At 36.6% G+C, this 27,963-nt stretch overlaps 1 protein-coding gene across 7 annotated transcripts in view; it reads right to left on the minus strand.

Moving 5' to 3' along the window:
* SBF2 (SET binding factor 2) overlaps positions 1-27,963 on the minus strand; it is a gene marked incomplete at both ends in the record, with an annotated part of 354,199 nt that overhangs the window by 157,892 nt on the left and 168,344 nt on the right. For 6 of the 7 annotated variants that reach the window (XM_080718165.1, XM_080718163.1, XM_080718164.1 and 3 more), the window contains 6 exons: positions 1,508-1,636; positions 2,294-2,407; positions 4,596-4,673; positions 10,773-10,886; positions 13,185-13,293; positions 14,724-14,856. In XM_080718165.1, the coding sequence (XP_080574291.1) occupies positions 1,508-1,636; positions 2,294-2,407; positions 4,596-4,673; positions 10,773-10,886; positions 13,185-13,293; positions 14,724-14,856 (677 nt within the window). The remainder of the gene's footprint in view (positions 1-1,507; positions 1,637-2,293; positions 2,408-4,595; positions 4,674-10,772; positions 10,887-13,184; positions 13,294-14,723; positions 14,857-27,963) is intronic. The other variant, XM_080718166.1, reaches the window with a different exon arrangement.

Consider the following 27,963-nt stretch of genomic DNA (forward strand, 5'->3'; position numbering starts at 1 on the left):
CAAAGTCGACTACTTATGGAAACTTGGAAAGAGGTGGTGAGATGGGTTGAATATGAAGAATGGAAAGTCATGGATGGACTGAAAGGTAGATGGAAGGTACTCCAGGCAAGGGAAGGACCTGCAGAGACACTGGTGGTAGCAAGCAAGCTTTCTGCAAGTAAGGAATCTTAGTTGTAATGAAGCTGTCAGAAGGAATAAGGAAAATCTGAAGAGAAAAGAAAGAGGGAACATAAACCAGTGTTACTATTAATAAAGCTCCAGGGACTAACAAAATGTAAGAGCTAAAATTAAGGTCAAAGCTAGAAAGCTTGGAGAACATCTAATTTAACCTCATAAGATATTATATATCAACTACTTAGAATCTAAAGGCTGATATGTTAGTATAATTAATGGTCAATCATATGCTTTGTGTTATTAACTAAAGCATCTGGTGTATGTCTTTATACTGAGACCTTAGAGCACATGCTCCTTTAATTCTTACTTGTGAGTCCTTAATTATCTCTATCAAGAATAAAAGACCCTTCACCTCTAAATGAAGGATCTTTAATAACTTGATTCCCATCTTCTTTACATAAAATAAAGCCACAAATAGCAAAATATGACCACTAATATCCCCCTTTATCTGGTTATCAGGAGTGTTTTTCTTTTCTTTTAGAGACTTCAATAATTTTTTTTTATTTATTGATCCCAGTATAGTGCTCTTTCTGGAAATTGAAATAGGAATAATATTCATTGCTTTATCTCCCAAAATGCACTGCTATGAACTTAGTTAAAAGATAACTAGAAAGATGCTTTAAAAAAAGAGAGAGCACAATAAATGTAAAATATCATGCTTATTGTGAGTCACACTGGGCCTATTTCTCCTTTTATACAGGCAATTCCTTAAGGATAGAGTCTAAATCTGTCCTTTGCATATTTAATATCTCCTGAGGGAGCTGGGCGAATGTTGATTACTGGTTACTAAGAATGCCATAAACTTGAAATAGAGCTTTATGACACAGAGAGACTAAAAATAAGAATTCTACTTATATAATAATCACTGTCAAATTTTCAAAGATTTTGATCAACTTTAAAATCCAATTGTTCAAAACTTTACTTATTTCTGAGACATCATTTAATTATATTTTTGAATCCACATTATGAATATTGAGATGTAATAAGTATAATTAATATTTGGATAAAAATTATCCAAGTATTAAATAAATATAAATATAGAAAATGTAGGTATAAATTTAGACAATTATAGATATAAATAACTTTAAACATAGATATAAATTTTAAATATAAATGCAGATATAAATAATTTTAAATACAAATGGCATTTATAATATATAATTTAATAAATTCATATTTATTTATAAAATATAGATATAAATGTTTTAATGTAAATGTTTATATTTAATTTAGAATATGTTTACAATTTTGAGTAAATGGTAAAATAATGCTTCTTTGCTTTTGATGACAAATTATAACTATAAATGTTGCACTCATTTTATAAGAACTATACCTCATCAAAGAGATCACAGGATCTATAGGGAGGACCTCTTTCTGAAACAAAACCTGCAAATGCCATTCCATTGAGTACTTTTGTGAGGAAATCATTTTCAACCAAACCACGCTGCCCCAAGAAAGCTGTCTGTAAAGAGACAAAATGTGAAATGATAATTTTTCACTTGGAAATGGATAAATGGTCAAAACAATTATAACAGAATGATTAAAGTCTGTATAAATATCTTCATATACTGCTATAAAACACATTTTTTTTTCAAAACAGGTTTCCTGTCTGATACCTGAAATACTAAGTGTACAAAGAATAAAAACGAATCTGTGTATAGGGCAGAAAGGAAAACCACAAATTAATTCTCAACTTTAAAAGAGAAACCAAGTTAGCTGGGTGTGGTGGCACACACTTGTAATCCCAGTACTTGGGAAGGGAAGCTGAGACTGAAGAATCCCAGGTGTGTGGCCATCCTCAGCAACTTAGGCCCTCCACAACTTAGAAAGACCCTGTTTCAAACTAAAAAATAAAATAGGGATGAAGGGTGTGGCTCAGAGGTAGAATGCCCCTGAGTTCATTCCCCAAGACCACCAAAACAAGTTAACAGGCACTAATGGAAAATATTGTTGGTAACATAGTATTATTAAAATTGTCATCTAAATGTACAAGGCAGACATTTTAAATAATTGCACTTGATAAATTAAAGTAAAAATACATGGCTAGAAAAATCAATGAGATAGTTTTATTAAATTAGAGTCTACTTTTGAGCAGATGCAATAAGGCACTTTATCTTACTTTGTGAAAATGTATTACTGGCTCAGCATGAATTCTTATAAGTTGCAGGCATGACCTATATCCTTGGAAAAGTTGTGCAAATAATCTAAGGAAAACTGCTCGCACTTCTTTATCCTGTAAATATAAAAAAGAACATGCTAAGTAATTTAATTTCTTAAAAAAATAAAGAAATGTAATATTATCAAGTCAAAAGATGGAAGGAAAAACACTGGAAAGACTAAGACTGTGCTTTCTACGAGTAAGTCTCAGCCCTGAGTGGTGGGCTTCTAGTCTATTCTATCATTGGACAGCTTAGGGTACGAAATAGTTCATACTTAGCAAAAAAAAAAAAAATTGCTTTTAGTATGTCCAATTTTCCTCTAGGGGAAAAAGAGAAGTTAATGCAGTATCCTCTTTAACCATGCTAGAGAAAGGCATATATCCCAAGGCTTTTGATTTTTATATTCACCAAAATAATTATAGTAATAAATGAATATAGGGAGGAAAAGTCTCAAAAGATTATATTTTAAAAGCTTATGAAGCCAGGTGTGGTGGTGCATGCTTGTAATTCCAGCACTTGGGAGGCTGAGACAGAAGGATTGCAGGTTTGTCATGGTCAGCCTAAGCTGCTTAGTGAAATTGTCTGCAACCTAGTGAGACCCTGTTTAAAAAATAAGGAATCAAAAAATACTGCTGGGGGTAGCTCAAAGGTAAAATGGCCCTGGGTTCTACCCCCATTTAAAAAAAAAACTTATGAAATTATATCAAAGTTTATCTAAGTCATAAAAATTTATTTTAAAAAATAAGGTATGGTTTTGCCAGACATGGTGGCGCACACTTGTAATCCCCACGCTTGGGAGGCAGAGACAGGAGGATTGCAGGTTTGAAGCCAGCCATGCACGCTGGCTTAGGAGACCCTGTTTCTAAATGAAAATGTAAAAATAGGTCTGGGAGTGTAGCCCGGAGGTAGAAGGGCTTCCAGGAACCCCAGTACCACAAATAAATAAATAAATAAATAAATAAATAAATAAATAAATAAATAAGGTGTTGTTTTAAAAACCTAGTTTTTTTTTTTTTTTTTTTTTTTTTTTAATGGCACTGGGGATGGAACTCAGGAGCATTCTATCTGTAAGCTACAACCCCAGCCCTCTATTTTTATTTTTTATTTTGAAACAGGGTCTCACTAAGTTGCAAACAGCCTTACTAAGGAGCCGAGGCTGTCCAGAAACCACAATCCTCCTGCTTCAGGCCTCCCAAATGCTAGGGTTACAAGCATGTGCCACCACACCCAGCTTTAAAAACCTATTTTGACAGTCCAGGTTTTAACAGAATCACAGTTTTAGGTTTTGTTTTTTTTCTTTTTGTTTTTGTTTTTGTTTTTGTTTTTGCAGTACTGGGGATGGAACCCAGGGGCATTCAACCTCAGAGCTATATCCCCAGCCCTATTTTTTATTCTTTATTTTGAAACAGCGTTGCAAAGGGCCTCACTAAGTAGCTGAGGCTGTCCACCAACCCAGATCCTACTTTTCTCAGCCTCCCCAGTGCTGGAATTTCAAGTGTACACCATCATGCCTGGCAGAATCACAGTAGTAAAACTATTAAGAAAATTATAGATTTATTTAGTCAATCTCTTATTCAATTGATAATAAAATGAAGTCAAGAATTTTTAAGTTAGTTGTTCAAAGGTGTGTGGCTTATAAGGTTCCTATTGGCCACAAATTTTACCACAGAAAAATGTACTAGGAAAAACTTAAAAGGGGCCTCTATTATACAATCACCCTTTTCTGACTTCTTTTTTTGTTGTTGTTGAAGATTTAAAGAAATTTATTAAAAAGATACAAATACAGAAGACAGGGTAACATGAGGGAGTGCTTCTAATGAAATCACCCCTTTTTGACTTCTAATTAGAACTTTTTATCCACTTCTCAAAGTTGATTTTGTTCTATAATTAATTACCATTCATTGTTTCTACTTTTCTAAGCTTCCTCCTTTTTGAAAATCCTTGCCTGACCTTTTGATTTGACACTTGGCCGTTTGCCAGGCTCTAACCGGGTTCCAATTTCTGTCCTGTACTTTTTCTAGCCTGCTCAAGCAGAAGTCCAGCCCACTTTCCTCCTGGCCAGTGTACGGCCCTTGGAACTTCCTTGAATGGGACACAGAGGCAGTCGGTGACAATTCTTTTCCTTTCTAATAAGGAGCACATTTACTATGCCATCCATCTAACTCTAACTTTGCTCAGCTTCTTTAACAACCTAAAAATAAAAACATCACTCTCCTTAAAAGTATCATTAAATTTTTTAAATAATAACTTTAAACTTCTTACCAGCATTTTTGAGTGAGATAAAGCTGTTCGTGGAGGAGGAAAAGCATGATCTGCTACTTCCAAATCTGGGTGTAAAATCTAAAGCAAAGAAGTTTTGTTATATAAAATACCTTAATATCAATAAAACCTATTCCTTAATCTCCCTGAGGTATTACAATGAAATATCAGCACATTAAATATGTTATATTCTCTCCATGAAATATAATTCAGTTATCTGACGTAACTCTGTATGTACTATTGTAGGATGATGTTCAAGCAAAATATTTAGTGAAAAAGCATATTTTTTAAAAAATCCACTTAGTATGGTTTTATTTGAAATAAAACAAAATAAACCCTGAATTTATATACATACTGATATACATATATATGAGAATAGAAGGTTCTCAAATAATAGACACTAAGCTATAAAATGTAGTGACCACTGGGAACAGAACAGTCTGGAGCAGAGCTATGAATCTATGTAGTTGATGTTTCTAAAGCAGATGTTTTTCGTTAAAAACTAAATTAGCTAAACTCTAAGGAGAAAAAGGGAATAATTTTTTGAACTTTGCAGTCCAGAGGGGGAAAGTATAATATAATGTGATGAGTGCTATAAATATATAAAATATAAAGTATAAGTTAACCTAGCTAAAAATAGAAATGCTTTAAAAACGGGTTAATATTTGATTTAGTTTTTGCAGAAAAGCAGATTGGGGAGGAGGTGGGAAAGAAAGGTCCAAGTAACACTTGAACATAGAAAAAGATTAAATTGTATCAGTATGTAACAAATTTTTGTCTTTGCAGATTCATTTTCAAATACTAAAGTTGTAGCGGGGCGTGGTGACGCACTATTGTAATCCCCATGCTTGGGAGGCAGAGACAGGAGGATCGCGCAGGTTCGAAGCCAGCCTCGCTGGTTTAGGAGACCCTGTCGCTCCCCCCCCAAAAAAAAATAGGTGTCTGAGAGTGTAGCCCGGAGGTAGAAGGATTTCCAGGAACCCCAGTACCACCAAAAAAAAAAAAAACAAAACAAAAAAAACTAAGGTTGTTTTTTTTCTTGGTAGTATTTTTTATTCTTAAGTTGCAGGGGGCCTCACTAAGTAGCTGAGGCTGGCCGTGAACCTACGATCCTCCTGCCAAAATAATATCACACTGCTTTGTAGGTAGCACATCTGACACATAGGAATGAGATGCCGGTAACAACATTAGGGAATAAAAGGTAACTTTTAATGAGTGATGTTGGCAGAAATGGGGATTTTGAGGCAATCTTGTACTTCTAGGTATATTTCTAACACCTAGCACTGTGTATGTGGTATAAAATAGCTAATGAGTAAATATACTGAGTAAAGAAATAACTACAAGATATTCAGTCAGGATTCCAATTATATTTTTTAGATAACCACCTACTAAATAAAGAAGTCTATTCTAAGCCAGATATAGCAGTACATGCCTATAATCCCAGTAGTTGGAAGGCTGAGACAGGAGAATTGCAGGTTCAAGACCAGCCTTGGCAACTTAGACCCTGTTTTAAAATAAAAAATAAGGGCTGGGATGTGGCTCAGTGGTAGAGCTCTTGCTTTGAACTTCCAGTGGCCCGAGTACTAGAGCCTGAGCTTTGCATTTTAAAGCCTGGATGGCTAAGAGTCTAAACTCTGCTTTTGAGAGCCCGACCACTTTAGGCAAAGCCTGGGATTCTCAGGGTCCTATTGCCACCAGATTAGCCTCCAATAGGCTCTGCTCTTATAATTCCTACAGAGACCAATGTCCTGGGCTCCTTTCTTCTGTCATTTAATATAGCATATGCTATTAATGGCCCCCTGTACAAAATTTAGAAGAAAATCTGTTTGTGGCTATCTCTGATTTATTGGCAGTCTTAGGCTTCTACCCCACCTAGTTAATACAACTGTCTGAGGCAAAATAATAAAAAGCAGGGACCTCCCACCATTGAGATTCTAGCTCTGCTAGATACAATCTGTCTGTGGGTCACTGATGAAAATATTTTGAAAAACACAATGTTTTCTTAGCTGATAGTACCAAGGTGAGCTTTAGGAAAAGACAGGGAACCTTATCCAGATATAGATAGAACATGTAACAGGTAGGGAGGAGTGAGGCAGGGCAGGGACAAGAGTGGCAATTCCTCAAGCCTGTAGAGACCTCCTGGTGGGCAGTGAAGCCACTCTCACCACATCCACACACAAGTTGCAGCTGGATGCCCCTGAATGGGCCACTCAGCTTCACAGGGTGTAAGGAAGGAGGGCAACTTCCTGCACACTCTCCAATCACACCACCTCTCTTTCTTAGATGGGATCCCAGCAATCCAAAGTGGAAGCCAGATCTCCACTCGTATGTGTTATCTAAAATTGAAAAAATTTGACTCTAAAAAAGAAAAGGCTCTCATTTTCTTTGGCACTCAAGCCTGGCCACAGTACTCGCCGAAGGATGGGGAAGCCTGGCCACCACAATGAAGCTGAAACCTTAATACTATCTTACAGTTAGAGTTGTTGTGCAGGGGGCAGGACAAGTACAATGAGAGGCTATATATTCAGGTTTTTTTTTTTTTTATTACTATCTACAGAGCTACCCAGACTTATTCAAAGATTGCAAGCCCCAGACTTATTCAAAGAATGCAAGCCTGAGGCAATTTTAGTGGCAGCAGTGGGGGCAAAACCCAAAGATCAGGTAGCCCCAGCAAAGCAGAATGACTGCCCTGAAGGAGCCAGAGCACCAATAGAGCTCCCCTTAGCATCTGGGGCACAGTGCTTAAATAGGCCCCCTTTATGCCCCCATAGATCCCCCTCCAACAAAGAGGCTTGAGAGACACCCAAAACTAAAAGACAGCAGCCAGGACCAATTTCAAGGGGGCTAAAAGGAATGTTTCCCCTGACAGCTGTGTGGGGGTAGGGGGAATTTGGAGTTCAATCTGTCCGTAAGTCATTTTCACTGACTGAGCTTAAAGGAAAAGGATCTTGCTAGTTATACCACTGACCCCAAGCAATAGGTGCAGACATTCAGGTTGCTCAGTTCTTTACTTGGTAGAAGGGGAGGCTATCCTCAGAGACAAATTCTTAACTCAGTCCACACCTGACTTAATCTAAAATCACTATGGCAGGCTGTTAATTCAGTTTATAATAATAGGGACTTGGAGAGGGAAAACCAGAGGGACAAACGGCATGGAAAAATTCTGTCTGCCATGTATATGACCACTAATCCCACAAAAGCCTGGTCCTGAGTCTGTTTTAAGTGTGGAGAGCCAGGGCATCTATGGCACGAATTCCCTAATCCAAGAGGCTAGAACCCCCGCCCCCCGAGGCCCTGCCCATAATGTAAGGGGGACCACTGGAAATCTGAGTGGCCAGATCCAGGTTCCCAATGATGAGTCCCAGGGCCATTCCTCCAGGCTTCCACCACTTGGGTTAAGACTGAAGAGTCTTGGGCAACCCTGACGGTGAGATCCCAGACTGTCGGGCTCTTTGTAGATATCAGGGCCAGGTTTAAGGCCCTTGTCTCCTAGTCCAAGTTTCAGATGTATAACTATGGTCTGGGGCCTATCAGGCCAGCCCCTAAAATGTTTCTTTATTCAAGATTTAGCCTGCTCCTGGGGTGACCTCCACTTCTCCCATTCTTAATTATACCAGAGACTCCAGTTCCTCTATTAAAAAGAGATATAATGTCAGGAAACCAAAACTAACTTGAGTATAAGCCTCTCCCTTGGTCTTATTTAAAATTATACCATGTTTTAGCCGGGTGTGGTAGTGCATGCTTTATAATCCCAGAATTTGGGAGGCTGAGACAGGAAGATCATGGTTCAAGGACAGCCTCAGCTACTTAGTGAGGCCCTTTGCAATTCTGTGAGACCCTGTTTCAAAATAAAGAATAAAAAATAGGGCTGGGGGTATAGCTTGGAGGTAGAATGCCCCTGGGTTCCATCTCCAGACCCGTAAACAAATAAAATTAAAAATAAATAAAATTATACCATATTTTGTCTCATCCTTCCAGAAAAGCCCCAAAGGGAAAGACAAATACTTAAGCTGTTCTTTTTCTCTTTTGCTGACTGTACTAAAACAAAGTACTGCTCAATTTTTTTTTTTATCTTAACCACACCTAGCTAAAATGTAAATGTTTAAAGAGCTGTCCAGGCCACCGTGAAACTTAGACTTCTGTGAGATGTAATCAAATACAATATACATTGCTTTTAGTTTATTTCTTTGGCAGGAAAAAATGTTTTAAGGCACTAGTGATACTTATCTAATAACTTATTTTTCTGCAGTAATCTATAATTCAATTATTAAGTTGGATAAATGTAAAATGTGAGTAATACTTTAAAATGTTCTTATCTTCATAAGGTTTAAATATCACGTAGCCTGATGGCACATGCTTGTAATCCCCGTGCTTGGGAGGCGGAGACAGGAGAAACATGCAGGTTCGAAGCCAGCCACGCTGGCTTAAGAGACCCTGTTTCCAAATAAAAAAATTATAAAAATAGGTCTGGGAGTGTACCCCGGAGGTAGATGGGTTTCCAGGAACCCCAGTACCACCAAATAATAATAATAATAATAATAATAATAATAATAATAATAATAATAATGTAACACTTAAGTCTTTTAAATGGGTTTCTAAATTGTTAGTATAAAAACAACATTGTAAAATGGTATTGTTTTGGGGTTAGCTTGTATGTAGGAACAAGAGATAGATGTAGAAAGTATGTGAGTGTAGAGTTTCGGTAAAGGAAGGCTACAAAGAAAGAAAATTTTGTAAGAATAAGAAAGCATTTTGTTTAAAGTTAGGTTTATCCTAGGATTACCCCAAATGGGAAAAGAAAGGACTAGGATAAAAATCAAAGAGTTAAGGAGAGTCACAACACAAAGCGTTTTGTGGAATGTTTGTAAAGGAATAAAGTTTATGGTATGGTGATAAAGATGGTCATATAAAATTTAGTTAAAAGACTTACAGTAAGTTTCTATTAAGCCTACCTCTTAGGACCTCTGGAGACCATTCTATTCATATTTATATTTAGCCCATGGCTACTAAGTTGTGTGGGTAAATCTGTCTTCAACAGAGCTAAAGCCATTAAGTCCAGATGATGCTCCAGATAATATCCGAGATGAAGATCTGCGTGAGCCCCTTGGACAGCACGGACACTTCAAACATCGGCAGACCTAACCCTCCCAAGGGATTTCCTCGCACCCTCAAGACCGGGGCCCCGCCTAGACCCCTCCCAGCATGAAAGGAGCTCAAGACTGACTTTCTTTGTCCTCATTCCCTTTGGTCTGAGGGGTGTCAGGAAGATAAAAGAAAGAGGGGGGATTGATAGGTGCTGGTATTGGAAAATGTATTGGAAAATAGCTTTGGTGTGGTGCAGACACTCAGGCAGGGAGGAGGAGGCAGCTGGTGCCCTGCAGAGTTCCAGGCACCAAAGCGATTAGCAAGAAAATAAAACAGTTGTAGCACAGAGTCTTCATTATATATATACATTATATATATACATATATATTTGGGGGGGGGGGAATGGAACCCTTCTCTGGGCTACATTCCCAGACCTATTTTATATTTTATTTGGAAACAGTGTCTCTCTTAGGCCAGCAAGGCTGGCTTCAAACCTGTGCAATCCTCCTGTCTCCACCTCCCAAGAGCAGGCCTTTGTATTTTAAAGACAAGGTTACATAATAAATGACTTCTAGCAGATAGGGTAAAACTCCCCAAGGACCAGGAGGAGGGTATCTCTGACTTTGTTAAACCACTGGAGACGGGGGCAGGCCTATACCTGCATTAGGTCAGGAGCAAATGGAAAGACTAAAGAAGATGTAAGATAGTGAATCCTCAAAATCACATCAAAAGGGTTGCCCTGAAGTTAATCTACAGCTAGTTGGGTCAGGAAAACTACTGGTTAAGCAAAGATGAGAGATAATAATCTTTATAAAAACTGTTAGGTATTCAAAAACTTCAGTGTCTTATTTTCAAGGCATTCCACTATATCCCTCAATGCAGTGCTTTAATTTCTGTTCCTTCTTTCTACCTTTTCAATAATAAAAATTGCTTAAACCTGCAAAAAAAGAGAATCCTCTTTAAAATATGTCAGAGATATATTTATGTTTCAAGCACATAATCCTCTTTAAATTACTTACACTGACAATGATTTTTAATTCTAATTATCTTAGTCTCAGATTTAAATGAAAAGTTTACCATTAAAAATTGTCATACCAGAGAAAGGGCTGCTTGAGTCTGATGTAGAAGTGGCTCTGGGAGGGGAGAGAGGTGAATACATTCAGGAATTTTAATCGTGCCTCCATCCAAATCTGCTATAATTACATCTAACTGAAAGAGATAAACAAATTTAACCTCTAGTTAATAAAATGCATTTGTTGTTAAGCAAATTAACTTGGCTGTGAATAACCCAAAATGAGAACTGACTGTGCAGGAGCCTCTTGGCTGCCAGCTCTGAATGGCAGCAGAGTACTGTACTCACTGCTCCCCGGTTTCCCTCTATTTCTCAGCTTCCTTTTAAATTAGGCGTTGCTTGTGATTAAGTTTCTGCCAATGGAACATTCAGGACTGAGAAGACTCTAAGGCTCTCTTACTGCTCTCTCCATAGGCTGAAACTATGAACCGGCAGCAGCCTAGCCTTAAACATTCAGATGATGCCAAAGCATGAGAGGATTCTGGTAGAGAAACAAGAAGGAAGTGTGGACCATAAATGACTTCATGGACAGATTGGTCTGGCATAATAAAACCTGTCTATAGACTGCTGCACAAGTGTTAAATGGAATTCCATACTGTCTGAGCCTCTGCAAATTTGGATGCTTTATTATAGTACTTTAACTGTAGCGTAAATAAATTAATATTTACTACAAGAATTAACATGCAAAGCAATCACTACATTACAAAGTTAGGCGCTTAAGAAAAAAACAATTTTTTTGGCATTTTACAAGAGTTTATTTAAAAAATAACTTGCAAAAATATAAGCTATAGCAAGGTTAAATATAGTTTACAACAATATAGCAAGAAATTAGCTAGGATTAGTGGAGTTGTTACACTGATAATCTGATAACTCATTCTTGTTTATTCATTAAAAATTCAAGTAGCTTACATTTGGCTACACTTGATTTGTCCTATCTCTAGTGACTGTATTTGGAAGTAATAAAATTATCTACAAACCATATGGTGCACATCTAATTAGGTTTTACTGAATATGTTTATTGATTTATGCATATTTTTATATGGTGATACTAAATAGGAACCAGATAACGACATAGAAGGTTAAGAAGAATGATTCACATATCAGTGAGGGTACTGTTTATAATGTTGAATAACCTTTCATTAGTTTAGATGACACCTCTGATTTGATTACAGTTATAATTGTTATGTAAGTAACAAAAGAGCTTACTTCATTGCTAGCATTCAAAATTAAACAAGTAGAATTACAAAGTCTTAAGGGTCTGTGGATCAAAAACCATATAGCCTCATCTTTTCAGTAAAAAATTTTTCTTATGCTCCTGAAAAATTGTCATGTAATCTTTCTTTTAACTGGTGCACTGCAGTCATATATCTTAATGTCTAATGGAGTACAAGATGGTAGAGGCATAAATGCACACGTCACTCATTTAGCCCTTCCCCAGTGGCCATCCCATTCCCTCACTCCTGCAATCTCTTTTTTACACTCTATTTATAATGCTGAGAGTAGACTCATCTCACATACAGAAACCCATTCAATTACTGAGCAGTCTAAAAGAAATGCTTATACTGAAGTGGACTAGGATAACCATTTAATATTATTTTTGGCTATCAAAGAGTTACCATATTATCACATAAAAAATTCCTTAGATCATTATTTTTAAACTCTTGACAATCCTGGATATCATTCTCTAAAATGTCTTATTTTGCTATGCTTCTTTTTAAAATATGATATCCAAAAGTCAATATATATATTATTTCAGAGCTGGCCTTTTCTTTTTTGGTATTTCTATTTATATGAATACAAAACTTTGGTGAAGGATTATAGTTAACTTATGTTCCACTGAAACTAAATTCTGCAAATGCCTTTTGCTCTGTTATCAACCACTTAGTATTAAGAAATGTCTTCAAAATATGAATAAATTTATGCATTAATAAGAAAGTATACATAAAATATTATATTAGATAATAGATTATCTTCTTTTCTCATATATATGGTTGAAGAATAGAGAAACAAACTTAACATGTCAAAAGTGTCATTAATGAATTTTTTGTTTGTGTGTGGTGGTTCTGGGGTTCCTGGAAACCCTTCTACCTCCGGGATACACTCCCAGACACCTATTTTTTATATTTTTATTTGGTGTCTTAAGTCAGCAAGGCTGGCTTTGAACCTGCATGATCCTCCTGTCTCTGCCTCCCAAGCGCGGGGATTACAAGCGTACACCACCATGCCTGGCTAATGAATTTCTTTTTAAAATCTCCTATATTTGCCATATGGGAAAATTAATATCTTTAAACTTTTCAGTGATGTTTCCTTTCAGTCAATCTTTTCTATTATAAATGTAACATATCTGAAAACAATAAATAGTTGAAATATAAGACTTAAAGAAATATAAAAGCCTCTGGACTCAATAACTAAAATTTTTAAAAATGAATACTTACAAGCTCATGAATATCAGTTTTAAAGATAGAATGTACTCCAATAATGAAAGGTGTTGGGGAACTTAGAACTTCCAGGAGCTGAGCCGGGAGAATGGGAATATAAGGATAACTGGAAAAAATTAAAATATGCATCATATATATTAGGTTTTCCACAATATAAAAACATTTTTTCCATTTTTATGCCGTATGAATTTTAGATTGAATATATTTAAAATCATAAATAATACTTCCATGCTTAATAAAATTAAAACTTTGAATGAACAATAAAAAAATCTTCTTGTTCAAGGTATTTAATATATAACAAGACCCAAAGTAAATGGAACCTAGGGGAGCTTCCTTATCCCTTTTTCCTTCTTAAAAAAAAAAAAAAAAAAGTCTCTCTAGGAATTTTAGTTTATTTAAAAGGACTTTCTTCTACATAGAAACCTGACACCAGAAAGTAACATTGAGGAGCCTTCCCTCTCAAGAGTAAGTCATGATTTGCCAATATAACCATAAGTATAATCAACACTCCAGTTCATTTGAAAGGTTAAGCACATAGATACAAAAACTTTAAAGAAATTCTGGAGACTAAGTTTTGTTTATGATTATCAAATGATAAAACAGTATATTGGAGTAAAATATTCTACTAATAGTATTCTCAGACATCACTGCCTAGGTTTGTGGGTTTTTTTTTTTATTGTGGAAGAATTTTAATAGGTCCTCTAAAAAATAGAAATGGAAAAAATATAATGAAGCCCCAGGTATCCAATTTAGTTTTTTGGCAATTACCAATGCATACTCACAATACATTTCTACTTGCTTTTGTCCTCCAATATATTATTTTGAAGCAAACCTGACATTTATACATAAATACTTTAGTTAAGTAGGTATTTAAATAAGGATCCTCCCCCCCCCTCTCTCTCTCTCTTTCTCTCTCTCTCCCTCCCTCCCTCCCTCTCTCCCTCCCTCCCTCCCTCTCTCCCTCTCTGTCTGTGCATGCGTGTGTGCATGTGTGTCTGTGATATGGGGGACTGAATCCACAGTTGTTCTACCACTGAGATACACCCCCAGCCTTTTTAATTAAAAACAAAATGCTCTTGTTAAATTCCCCCAAGATGGCTTTGAACTTGTTATCCTCCTGCCTCAGACTCTTGAGAGGCTGGGATTACAGGCATATGTCACTATGTTCAGCAAGATAAGGGCTCATTTTATTAACAGAACTATAATATCATTATAATTCCTAAAATTAATAATAACCTTTAAATATCAAAGAGCAGTGATGAAAGACTTTTATCAGTAACTGCATCCAAGGAGAATTAAATGTTGTTGACAATACTATTCAAAATAAATTGCTTTACTAAATTAATCAATACTTAATAATGGACAACTTGGAAAAGTCCCAAATTTTAGGCCAGATTTTATTAGAATCATGACTGTTGTAAAGGTATAACTTTGTAAATTATGCCTGTGTAGTTCAAAATCATTGTACATGACGTTCTGAGTCATCAATAATATGTAATTTGTGAATAAATAAAACTACCAAAGTAAAAATCTTACCTATATTTAAGAGGAAACATTAAAGATTCCAGGGCTCTACAGGCATCACTAAGTCTCTGGAAACTTGCAGAATGGAAGAGAACCTTATTTTCTGTAAGAACTGCACAGAAGAGGCTAAGAACATTCTGAATTCCTGAAAACATAAGAGTACAGGCTTACTATATGCATTTAACTGTGTTTGTGTTGCCAACAATCACAAATTTAGAATGACATGGGAAGAAAAAGCCAATATTTCTTGGATCTCTGAAGGAAATTATTTGGTTAGAGTATACATTTTATATAACCTATGGGTATCTGTTTTCCTAGACTTTCAGTTTTGACTCTATTCTTCAAATCAGTCCAATTCTCACTGAATGTGTTAGCGGTCTGAAAATATATTATATTACCTACTTTTCAACTTCATTGCCAGGCCCTGTTACTTATGTTACTGTTTTAAATGTGGTCATTGCTCTAACCTTCTTCCCCTTTAAAGTCTATTTATCTGTTATTAACAGTCATAATGATGTTCTTTGAGTAAACATCTATTCAAGCTCCTTGTCCAATTTTCCTCCTTGCCTAATTTTTATGTTTTTATTGGTACATTACAGTCTCTCATCATAATGCAAATCATGTTGACAGTGACATACATGCACACTGTACTTGGTGCCCCGTGCTCCCTCCCTCTCCCCTTCCCCACACAGAGTACTGAGATTGAAACTGGTATTTTTAATATAAACACACAAAGCCTATGGTGGTAACTCCTTCGTTGATCCTCACTTCTTCCTCCTCCCCTTCCCTTAGGCCATCTCCCTAGCTCCACTGAGGTTTTTCCTCCATCTTTGGAGGCCTGCTGGTATCCTAATTACTCCCTACCATGTACAAATTAGAGAAAATATATGACCTTCACTTTCTGTGTGTGGCTAATCTCACTGAACATAATGTTCTCCAGGACCTTCCACTTACTTGCAAATGACATACTTTTATTCTTCTTTATGTCTGAGTAGAACTCCATTGTATGTATTTCCCATAATTTTGTAACCAATTCATCTATTGACAGACACCTAGGTTGGTTCCAGAATTTGGCTATTGTGAAATGTTGGTGAGGATGTGGGGAAATAGGAACTCTTCTACACTGTTGGTGGGACTGACAACTCGTTCAGCCACTATAAAGATCAGTGTGGAGATTTCTCAGAAAGCTGAGAATGGATCCACTATATGATCTGGCTATACCACTCCTGGCTATCTTTCCAAAGGTACCAAAATCAGAGAACTACAGTAATATATGCATACCCATGTTCATAGCAGCACAATTCATCAACTGTTCTTTTTAAAGATAAATTTGGCTATTAAGGTTACCTAAACCTGGGCATGGTGGCCCACACCTGTAATCTCAGTACTTATAGGAGGCTGAGATGGGAGAACTGCAATTTCACAGCCAGCCTCAGGAACTTAGAGAGGTCCTCTGCAACTTCGTGAGACCCTATTTTAAAACAAAAAATAAAATCTGCGAAGGACGTAGCTTGGAGATAGAATGTCCCTAGGTTCCATTCTCAGTACCACACACACACACACACACAAAATAAACAAAATAAAAATAAAAAGACTGAAGTGGTAGTTCAAAGGTAGAATGCCTCTGAGTTAAATTCCCATAACACACACATTATTAAAAATTCCATGTAAATCTGAAGATCAGCCTTTTCTATTTCAACAAAAAATGACACTGGTATTTTGCTAGAGGGCATGCTGAATCTGTAGATTACTCGAGGTAGTACTGATATCATAACAACATCAAGTCTTCCAATCCATGAAAATGAGTCTTCTACTATTTTTAAGCAATGATTTATAGCTTCTAATGCTCAAGCCTTTCAACTCCTTGGCTTAATTTATTTCTGTTACTTTACTCTTTAGGATATATTATAAATGAAAAAATTAAAAATTTATTTTTTAAAATACACTATTTGACACCAGGCGTGGTGGCGCACGCTTGTAATCCCCGCGCTTGGGAGGCAGAGACAGGAGGATTGCGCAGATTTGAAGCCAGCCTCGCTGGTTTAGGAGAATCTGTTTCCAAAAATAAATATAAAAATAGGTCTGGGAGTGTAGCCCGGATGTAGAAGGGTTTCCAGGAACCCCAGTGCCACCAAAAGAAAAAAAAATACACTATCTGTATAAACTCATGGATTATTATCCCCCCTCCCCAAAGGCATACAAGTCATTATGATGTTTAATTATCTTGGTGATAACTATGTTCTAAGAGCCCTTTTAACTTAGTTCCTATGTCATGGAGACATACATTTTTTTCCTTCTCTCTTTTTAGTTATTTAATATCTAGTTCAACAAAGTAATTTAGGCTCATACTGTACTTCCCCTGAACCCTAGCCCTAAATCATCTATTTCTGCAGAGTCTTGGCTACTTTGGACAAGGAATATTATTAAAACCAAATATTTTAGCTGTTAAATTTTCTAGAGTATATATTAGATAATTTCTACTTAAGTGTCATTGATTGTAGGCTACTTCTATATACAGAAAGAACTAGGAAATATAAGCATATATTGAATACATACATAAACATAAATGGGCACACATACATGTGTAAAGATACATATATATTCATATTCATATATGTATGAGAAATCTTAGTTTATTTTATTACTTTTAATTCCAATCCATCCTGTTTCCCCAGCTACTTCAATTTATATTTGTATGTCTCTTCTTCCACTGATAGCCTTGTATCCTAATAATATCAGCATTTATTCATTTGCTCAATTCTGCCATTATATTTTCAGAATTTCAACCAAAAAGCCAACTAAACAGAAATTCACTATTTGTAATTCTCTCCCAAACCTGTCAAACTGAGTTTTATAGTTAAATACCGAGTGGTGTGGTTTGGATATTGGTTTGGGTGTTCCCCAAAGGTCCATGAATAAATCTTGGCCTGTAAGGAGGAACTGGCAGGAGATGGGCTGTAATGGGAGGCCCTTGGATCATTGAGAGAGAGCCTCTGAAAGGGATTACAGGCCACTGCCCACGTTCTCATTCTCTGGTCCTAGCTCAGGTTGTAATCACTTACTGGTTCCCACATGTGTAGCTGCCATTGTCACAGGTGCTGAGATGCTGTAATAAAGGTGCAGCCACAGCCAAACTTGTTCTGCATCATTTGTACTTTAAACCTCCAAAATGGAGTTAAACAAAACTTTTAACTTTATAAGTTACTTGCTTCAGGTTATTTCATTGTAGTAATGCAACTGTAACTACTACATTGTATTTATGATTTTCCTTGATTAGTTTTTCTCTCTCCAGTGTGGTTATGCTAGTCATTTGAAAGAGTGCTGATTTTTTTTATTTTTTTATTTTTTATTGGTGCACTGTATTCATACATCATAGTGGGATACAAACTTTTGTAGACATACATGCACACTCACCCAGTCAGCCCCCACCCGATCCCCACCCCATTCTCTCCCTATCCCTCCTTCCCATGCTTGGCTTAGTGGTTGACATCTAGTATTATAGCAATTTATCCAAAATTAAAAATGATAATCTCACATAACAGTTTCATTTGTCTGATACCAAGCTTTTGATGACTTAAAGATAACATTTCAATATTTCTTTTTGCTTTCTTGCCAGAGAATATTTTTTTCTATTTTTTTAGGTGAAACTATCATATATTTATATATTTATTTTTCAGAAAAAAAAACCTATCCTAATATGGAATATGGATTCTAGATACCCAAAACTATCTTGAAGAGTGCTGATTTTGTTGTTCAGTTCTACAAGCCTTTTGGTTGAGTTTGTTATGTCTTCTTAGTATAGTATCATATCATCTGCATGTAGTGAAAGTTTGAGTTCTTCTTTTCCTATTTGTACTTTTTTGATTTCTTTTTCTTGCCTTATTGCTCTGGCTAGAGTCTCAAGTGATATATTGAAAAGAATTGGTGATAATGGACATCTTTGTCTGTTCCTGGTTTTAGGGGAAATTCTCGAAGTTTTTTCCCCATTAATATGATGTTGAGTTTTTTTCCATATGCTTTTAGTTGTGTGTGAGTGTGGGGGGTTCTGGAGACTGTCCTCAGGGGCATTCTACCTCCAAGCTATACCTCCATTCTACCTCCAAGGTACACCCCCAGCTCAATTTTATTCTTTTATTTTGAAACTAAGTAGCTGAGACTAGCCAAGAACCTGCAATCCTCCTTTCTCAGCCTCACAAGTACTGGGTTTACAAGCGTGCACCACAATGCCTGGCTGTTTTTAGTTTTAAGATGCTTCCAGAAGTCAAAATATACATCCAAGTATATTCAGAGAAGTGTCACTCCCTTCCTGAATTAGGAATATTTTACCAATGTCAATTCCTGGCTTTTGCAATGCACTATGATTATGTAAAAAATAATTGCTGGGGGAAGGTGGATGTATGTATGTGGTGAGGACTCTTTGTACTAAGAAATTTCTTGTGAGTCACACTATTTACAGAAAGATTACACACACACACACACACACACACACACACACACACACACACACACACATATATATATATATATATATATATATATATCCGGGCTGTACTTCCAGACCTATCTTATATTTTATTTGGAAATAGGGTCTCACTAAGTTGCTGAGAGACTCACTAAGTAGCTGAGGCTGGCTTCGAACCTGTGTGATCTTTCTGTCTCAGCCTCCCAAGCACGGGGATTACACGCATGCGCCACCACGCCCGGCCCAGAAAGTTATATTTTTAAAAGTTTCTGGATACATTACTTTCTTATGGCTCCCTTAATAATTACCACAAAATTGGGTCAGATGTCTTACTATTGAGTTTCCTACCTTCTAGAGATTTCCCATTTCGTGGCTCATGGCTACCTTCCATCTTCAAAGCTAACAATAGCCATTGCATTTTCTCACTGTATCATTCTGACATTGACTCTTTTGACCTCTCTCTCTTCCTTCTTTTTGGGTTCCTTGTGATCATATAGGTCTTTCCTATGGTAGAAGCTACCTAAAGCAACTTGACTTTTGAGCTAGATTCTGAAGAATAAATATTAGTTAGGCAGGCAAGAAGGGTAAAGCATTCAAAATCATGTGTAAGGAAACAGGACTATGAAAGCAAAAGGCATTAAGAGACAAGTTATTCTGCCAAGACTAAGATCATTAAGATTTTATATGCCATAGGTCCAGACTTTTTCTCATGAACACTCCAAGAAAAAACGTATCCCTATCTGAACTCTCTGCTTTGCCCCATAAAAGGATAACCTGTTTACATATAGTTCATTAGAAAATAAACTTCAAAGTATCATTAAGTGTCAAATAAATTGTGAAAAAGGCAAGCATGCACTTGTAATGAATACTACTCTAATTAGATTGGTAAAAGCACTAAGTTTATATTAGCAAAAGGAAAAAATATGGTACTATATGTACTAAGAGAAGATATATGACTCAACTTAAAAATGAGTTAGGGGGTGTACTCATTCGAGTCATCCCCTCATGCCATCTTGGCATGGGGCTGTATTTCTATTTTCTGTATTTCTATCTTTCTAATAAACTCCTTTAAATCTTCAAAAAAAATAAAATAAAAATGAGTTCATTAGGAATAATATTTGATGTTTCAAGAAAAAAATTAATAGTGTAATACATTAGAATTTCTTCATGCCTAATTGAGTTATCACTTAAATTCTATATTAAATGTTACATGACTTAAGTTTTATACAATTAGTAAACTCTTTTTCTTTTTTTTTTTTTTTTGTGGTATTGGGGATGGAACCCAGGGGCATTCTACCTCCCAGCTACACTACCCCCAACCCTACTTTTTAAAGTTTTTATTCATTTATTAATTCATTTATTTATTAATTTTGCGGTGCTGAGAATGGAACCCAGGAGCATTCTACCTCCAAGCTACACCCCCAGCCCTATTTTTTATTCTTTATTGTGAAACAGGGTCTCATTGAGTTGCAAACAGCCTCCCTAAGTAGTAGCTAAAGCTGTCCTTGAACCTGGAACATGTGATCCCCCTGTCTCAGCCTCCCAAATGCTTCGATTACAAGCGTGCGCCACCACATCTGGCTAATCTTTTTAAATTTTTGAAACAGGGTCTCACTGAGTTGTGAAGGGCCTTGCTAAGTAGCTGAGACTGTCCGTGAACCACGATCCTCCAGTCCCTGCCTCCCGAATGCTGGGATTACAAGTGTGTGCCACCACGCCTGGCTAGTAAACTCAAATTTTAAGGAATTACACAAATGTTTTTTATTCCTAAATAGTAATGATTGTTGCTGTGGATTATAACTACATAAAGAGATTCAATTTCTACATGACCTTGAATTGTTTTCTAATCTTCAGTAGATCAACATACATCCAAAAGCTGCACAGTAACAGTAGAGGAGACAATAGGCAGAAAATTCCAGTGATAATTATCATAGACTTTACTACAATGGTATGTACAAATCTTGTTGATCACTCAAAGAGTAAAGCATTCTGAAAAATTACTTGCTGATCTGAATTTTCTTGAGGGATTAGAGTTCTAGAATTCATTGCCTCAATCATTAACAAATGTACTTATTTCCTGCTTTGGGGGGAAGCCTTTCTCCAGAATTCTCCCTTTCACTGAATAATAATTATATGTTACACAAATAAAACACTATGTCTCAGTTTTCAAATAGATAAACTGAGGAAGGCAAAATCATGCTTTCAAGACAGGATCTGTATCAGAATGCCTTGCACAATTTGTTATACTTCTTTTTAGTCAATCCAGGTGGAGAAAATAATGCAGGACTGGTCATGGTTTAATACAAGTCATGAAAGAGGAGGTTTCATTCATTCAATGAATTATCACTAAGATGTTTACTCTTTGTTAAAAATTTAGCATGTTGCCGGTCGTGGTGGCGCACGCTTGTAATCCCTGTGCTTGGGAGGATCCTGCAGGTTTGAAGCCAGGCTCGCTGGCTTAAGAGACCCTGTTTCCAAATTTTAAAAAAAAAAAAATTTGCCTGGGAGTATAGCCCAGAGGTAGAAGGGTTTCATCCCCAGTAACACACACACACACACACACACACACACACACACACGGCATGTTATTTCCATATATGTTAGACATGGCAAAAAAAGTTAAGATATGTGGCTGAGTTGGTCATTAAAAGTGGGTATTTAGTGGTAATTAATACAGACTTATGTTTGATGTGAATTAAATATATTTCTTAAGCACATGCCTATAATCCCAGCAACTTGGGAGGCTGAGGCAGGAGGATAGAAAATTCAAGGCCAGCCTGGGCAACTTAATGAGACTCTGACTAAAAACTAATTATTTTGAGAAAAATCTAAATATTTTTAATTTGTTTCAAATAATAATAAACCTTTCAAAAGTTTTCTAACATAAACAACATTTTCATGAGCATTTTTTTAAACGGAATAAGAAGAATAGTATTGATTACATTTTTGTGAATCTCTTTAATGTCCAGCTCATTAGGAGAAATCTAGATTTTTTTATAGTGGTTCAGTTTATTATGGTATGTTGTGTCTGATGAAAATGTAGCCTTATAAACAGGTAGAAAGGTAGGAGTATTATAAATCAGATCATTTTAACTAGTCTTTGTACCATAGTTGGAAAGTAGCAATTTCTGAGCCCTACCAGTTAATTTTTTATACTGAATCATATTAAAAATCCAGTGGTTTATCCTGGACTCTGAATAGGTATTTTACCCATGTGTGATTCTGTCACATTACAAATGGCTCATGTGGTAAATATTGGTTGGTTGAGTTATACATGTAGGTCCTAAGTACTGACACATTCCATTATGTGATGCCAAATATCATGCTTGTTAATTTCACCATCAGTCTCAGTTTCATCAGAAAAATCTTAATGTTTTAAGAAGCTGTCAAAATCTTGCCAGTGGATACAAATTTTCCAAAAGTTTGAACTTTTTGATTAGCAATAACTGTCAATTTTCTTTAAAGTGACAGGCTCATTTTTCATTCTCAAAGTATTTGTCAAATACCCAGGGTTGAAGGGCCAGAGTCATAGTTGGCCCATGAGTTGCTCTTTCAAGTAAAACAGCAAGGATACTTTACAAATGAAAAAGGGGGGGCTGGGATATAGCTCAGTGGTAGAGCACCCCTAGATTCCACCCCCAGTACCACAAAAAAGAAAAGAGAAAAAAATATATATGCAGTGCACATATGGAGGTTAGCAATGTCCAAACTTCCATTACAAGCCAATTACTAAATACATATGACCACAAATAATGCAAACCTAAATCTGCATATTTTCTTTTTTTTTTTTTTTTTTGGTACTGGGGTTCCTGGAAGCCCTTCTATCTCTGGGCTACACTCCCAGACCTATTTTTACATTTTTATTTGGAAACAGGGTCTCCTAAGCCAGCGCGTGTGGCTGGCTTAGAACCTGCGCGATCCTCCTGTCTCTGCCTCCCAAGCGCGGGGATTACAAGCGTGCGCCACCACGCCCGGCTAAATCTGCATATTTTCCAAATAGCAATCCTTAAAAGGCCATTTCAACCAAAAGTGTTTAAGAAAGTGTAACATTATTTTTTTTCTTGAACATCATCACTGGTTTTCATTCTGGGCCCAGGATGTCCATCTCAATTGTCCCAGATTCATTGCCTGTACCTATTCTCATTAGCCAGGTTTTTACCTAATATTAATTCTTTTTTTTTTTTTTTTTTTTTGGTGGTACTGGGGGTGGAACGCAGGGGCTTTCTACCTCTGGGCTATACTCCCAGACCTATTTTATACTTTATTAGAAACAGGGTCTCACTAAATTGCAGAGAGCCTCACTCAGTAGCTGAGGCTGGCTTTGAACCTGTGCGATCCTCCTGTCTCAGTCTCCCAAGCACAGGGACTACAAGCGTGCACCACCACGCCCAGCACCTAATATTAATTCTAAATTTAAGAATCAAGAATCTTCCCAAAAGAATGGAAACCAAACTACCAAACTAATGCATGTGTATCTATGTTCACAGCCACACAATTCACAATTGCCAAACCACGGAACAGCCAAGATGTCCATCATCAAACAGCTGAATGAATTACAAAACTAGGGGATATATACATAATGAAATTTTACTCAGCCATAAAGAAGAACAGGAAAATTTACAAGAATGAATGGAACTGGAGAACATGATGCTGAGTGAGATTAGTCAGTCACAAAAAACAAGAAATCGGATGCTCTCCCTAGTATGTGGAGGCGAGGGAGACAAGGGGTCACAGAAGGAACTTTAGACAAAGAAGAAACTACGAGCAAATAATGAAGCTCAACTGAGGGTGATGGGAGGGGGAAGAGGGGAAGTTCCTACTGTACATGATGCACACTCACAGACATAACAACTCAGCCAAACATGAGGAGGACGGAGGGGTGGGAACCGGGCAAGGGCTAATTGAGTGATGTGTGCATGTATGCCTCTACCATCTTGAACCATTAAAATGTATGACTACAATGTACCAATAAAAAGGAAAAAAAAAAAGCCAGGTGTGGTAGTACACACTTGTAATTCCAGCACTGGGGAGGCTGAGACCAGAGGACCACAGTTTGCTTGCAACTCAGTGAGACCCTGTTTAAAAATAAAGAATAAAAAATAGGGCTGGGGGTGTAGCTTGGAGGTAGAATGCCCCTGGGTTCCATCCCCAGTACAAAAAAAGAAAAAAAAAATCAAGAAATAAAGGAGTCTTAGGAGTAGAAGAGTAAACAGTAGAGAAGTGTATAGAATAACTGGAGAAATATGCAAGGAATGAATAAGAAGAAACTGTCTTGGGCAGAAATGTTCTTTAATTGAAACTTCTGCCCCCCGCCCTTTGTAGTCCTAGGGATTGAATCCAGGGGCATTCTACCTCTGAGCTACACCCCCAGCCTTATTTTATTTTATTTTATTTTTTATTTTGAAACAGGATCTTACTAAGTTGTGAAGGCTGACCTGGAATCCTCCTCTCTCTGCCTCCCATGTACTGGGATTGCAAGGGGTATGCCCTCCCACCTGGCTACTTCTTTTTTTCTCCCTTGCTGCATTAATTAATTAACTCCTTCATTTCTGTACTACTGAGGTATATATATGAAACTGCTAAATTCTAGGAATAAATATAAAGATATTTTAGGTAGGCTCTTAGAAGTTCACAGTTCAGTGAAAATGGCAAATAGTTAAAACAGCTTAACACACATATATACAGTATGGTGCAGAGCACAGACAAAGGGTGAATTACCCTGCCACAATCTGGAAGCTGCATGCTTAAATACTGAAATCACATCTTTTATTAAAATATTAACCTCTAAAGTGCTAAAAACACTGGGCGTGGTGGCGCACACTTGTAATTCCGCGCTTGGGAAGCGCACACAGGAGGATTGCACAGGTTCGAAGCCAGGCTCGCTGCCTTAAGAGACCATGTTTCCAATAAGAATATAAAATAGGCTGGGAGTGCAGCCTGGAGGTAGAAGGGTTTCCAGGAACCCCAGTACCACCAAAATGAATGAATGAATGAATGAATGAATAAATAAATAAAGTGCTAAAAGAGCCAACTGAAATTTTAGACAAGGGCTTGTTGTGACGATGAAGAACACTTAGTTTAATTATGGCTATCTTGCCTCAGGTCATTTATATTCTTTAATAAAAGATAACGCAACACAATGACAGAAGTCAATACAATGATATTTAATGGCAGCATTTAAATGACATGAGGACAATTGGAAGATGGTCTTAAACCCAAATCCTTCTGAACTGTCTTCAAATTATATTGTTACAATAACATATTTTATTTATATGTGATTCTTCAAATTGTATTCTGTTGCAATGACATACTTTATGTGTGATTCTAGCGACACTGGTCAAGTAGTACTCAATCACTCAGTGACTTTGGCATTTTTAAAATTTTCTTCACATAAATAGCATAAATATTTAATCTTTAATTTTGAAATGAAAAACAATCAGTTTGTTGCTGTTGTTGCTAGAGATTTGTCCCAAGGCCCTGTGCCTTTAAAATGCATAATAAAGAATATACTGTAACAACTGGGGAATTCATATTCTAAAATTAATGTGTTTGCAATTAAAATCCAAATTACAGATGAACAGATATGACAAATGATATGAAGATATCATCAGAATTTTACAAGATTATTTAGGTCAGGGAAGAATCCAAATTAAACAGTATGGATGAGATTAAAATATCAGAAAGGCTATAAAAACCAGTTTCTATAAATGAAATCTTAACCAGTTTTCTGTACTTAAAATAGAAATCTTCAGGTACATAATAGGCTGCATCAGAAAAAAAATAAAAAAGATGGCAAGCAAAAGATGAAAATGGATCCTCCATACTGTTTTCCAAAGTGGTTGCACTAATTTGCAATCCCACCAACAATGTATTAGAGTTCCCAACCCTTCACATGTTGCTGTTTGTGTTTTTATTGATTGCCATTCTTGTTGGAGTTAGGTGAAATCTCAGGGTAGTTTTGACTTGAATCTCTGTGATTGCTAATGATGCTGAGCATTTTTTCATAAATTTATTAGCCATTTCAATTTCTTTTTTTGTGAAGTGTCTATTTAGTTCACATGCCCCCCCCCTTTTTTTTTTTTTTTTTTTTGGTGGTGGTGGTGGTACTGGGGTTCCTGGAAACCCTTCTAGCTCCAAGTTACATTCCCAAACCTATTTTATATTTTTATTTGGAAACAGGGTCTCTTAAGGCAGTGAGGCTGGCTTTGAACTCCACCTCCCAAGCGTGGGGATTACACCACCACACCCAACTCACTTGCCCATTTTTTTGATGGGGTTATTTGTTTTCTTATCACTGAGTTTCTTGCATTCTCTGTGTAGTCTCGATATTAGTCTACTATTGGGGAATAGTTGGCAATTTTTCCCCCCATCTGTTGGCTCTCTGTTGAGGTTCTTGATAGTTTCCTTTGCTGTACAGAAGCTCTTCAGTTTAATGCAATCCCACGTATTGATTCACTTTTTGGTTTCTTGTGCCTTTGGGGTCTTGTTGAGAAAGGTTTTACCTGTGCCTATGTGTTGAAGTGTTGGACCTATGCCCTATTCAAGGACCTGCAAGGTCTCTGGTCTCATTTCCAAGTCTATGATCCATCTTCAATTGACTCTTGTGACAGGTGAGAAAGTGGGTCTCCCCCTATTTTTCTGCATATTGTCAGTTTTGCCAACACCATTTGTTAAAGAGGCTATCTTTTATTCAGTGTATGTTTTTTGGCCCCTTTGTCAAAAATAATTGGCTGTAAGTGTGTAGATTTGTCTAAGTGTTCTATTCTGTTCCACTGTTCTATGTGTGTGTGTTTGTGCTAATACCATGTTGTTTTTTATTACTATGGCTTTGAAGTATAGTTTGAAGCCAGGTATTGTGATGCTTCCTGCATGGTTTTTGTTGCTAGGAACTACTTTGGCTACCATATGATCCAGCAATACCACTTCTGGGTATCTACCCAAAAGAATGGAAACTAAAATATCAAACCAATGCATGTGTATCTATGTTCATAGCCACGCAATTCACCATTGCCAAACTATGGAACGAGCCAAGATGCCCATCAACAGCTGAATGGATTACAAAACTAAGGGATATGTACACAATGAAATTCTACTCAACCATAAAGAAGAACAAAATTACATCATTTACAGGGAAATGGGATGGAATTGGAGAACATTATGTTAAGTGAGATTAGTAAGTCACAAAAAGTAAGGAATCCGATGCTCTCTCTAGTATGTGAAAGCTAGGGAGAAAATGAGTCATAGGAGGAGAAACAAAGGAGGAGAAACCATAGATGAGCAAATAAGGAGGCCTATCTGGGGGTAATTAGAGGAGGAGGAAAATTCCCTAATGTACATGATGTACATTCACAAACATATCAAAGTCAATATCTAACGCAAACATGAGAAAGAGGGAGGGGGAGGGAATGAGGTGGTAATTGGGTAAGGGCTAAAAGAGTGATGTGTGCATGTATGCCTCTACCATCTTGTAATGACTATAATGCACCAATAAAAAAATTTAAAAATTATAAAAAAGAAAAAATGGTTAACAGGAAATTATGAGGCATGAGATTCAGAATGTCAGTAGTTCACACAAATATTTTAGGCAAACAAACATTTTAAACTGTGAAACACAAGTCTTCATCATATCAATTCTCAGAAAAAAAAAGCAAAGGAAATCTATCAATATATTTAGATCTTCTGCAGAAAAATAGTGAAGGCTAAGAGAATGATATAGTCTTATCTGCTGCCTCTTTGTGCTTTATAAAATCCACCACCACCAACACCCCAAGCCCAGATAGTGAACTTTGG

The sequence above is a fragment of the Muscardinus avellanarius genome (assembly GCF_963383645.1).
Source record: "Muscardinus avellanarius genome assembly, chromosome: 1".
NCBI classification, from domain to species: Eukaryota; Metazoa; Chordata; class Mammalia; order Rodentia; family Gliridae; genus Muscardinus; species Muscardinus avellanarius.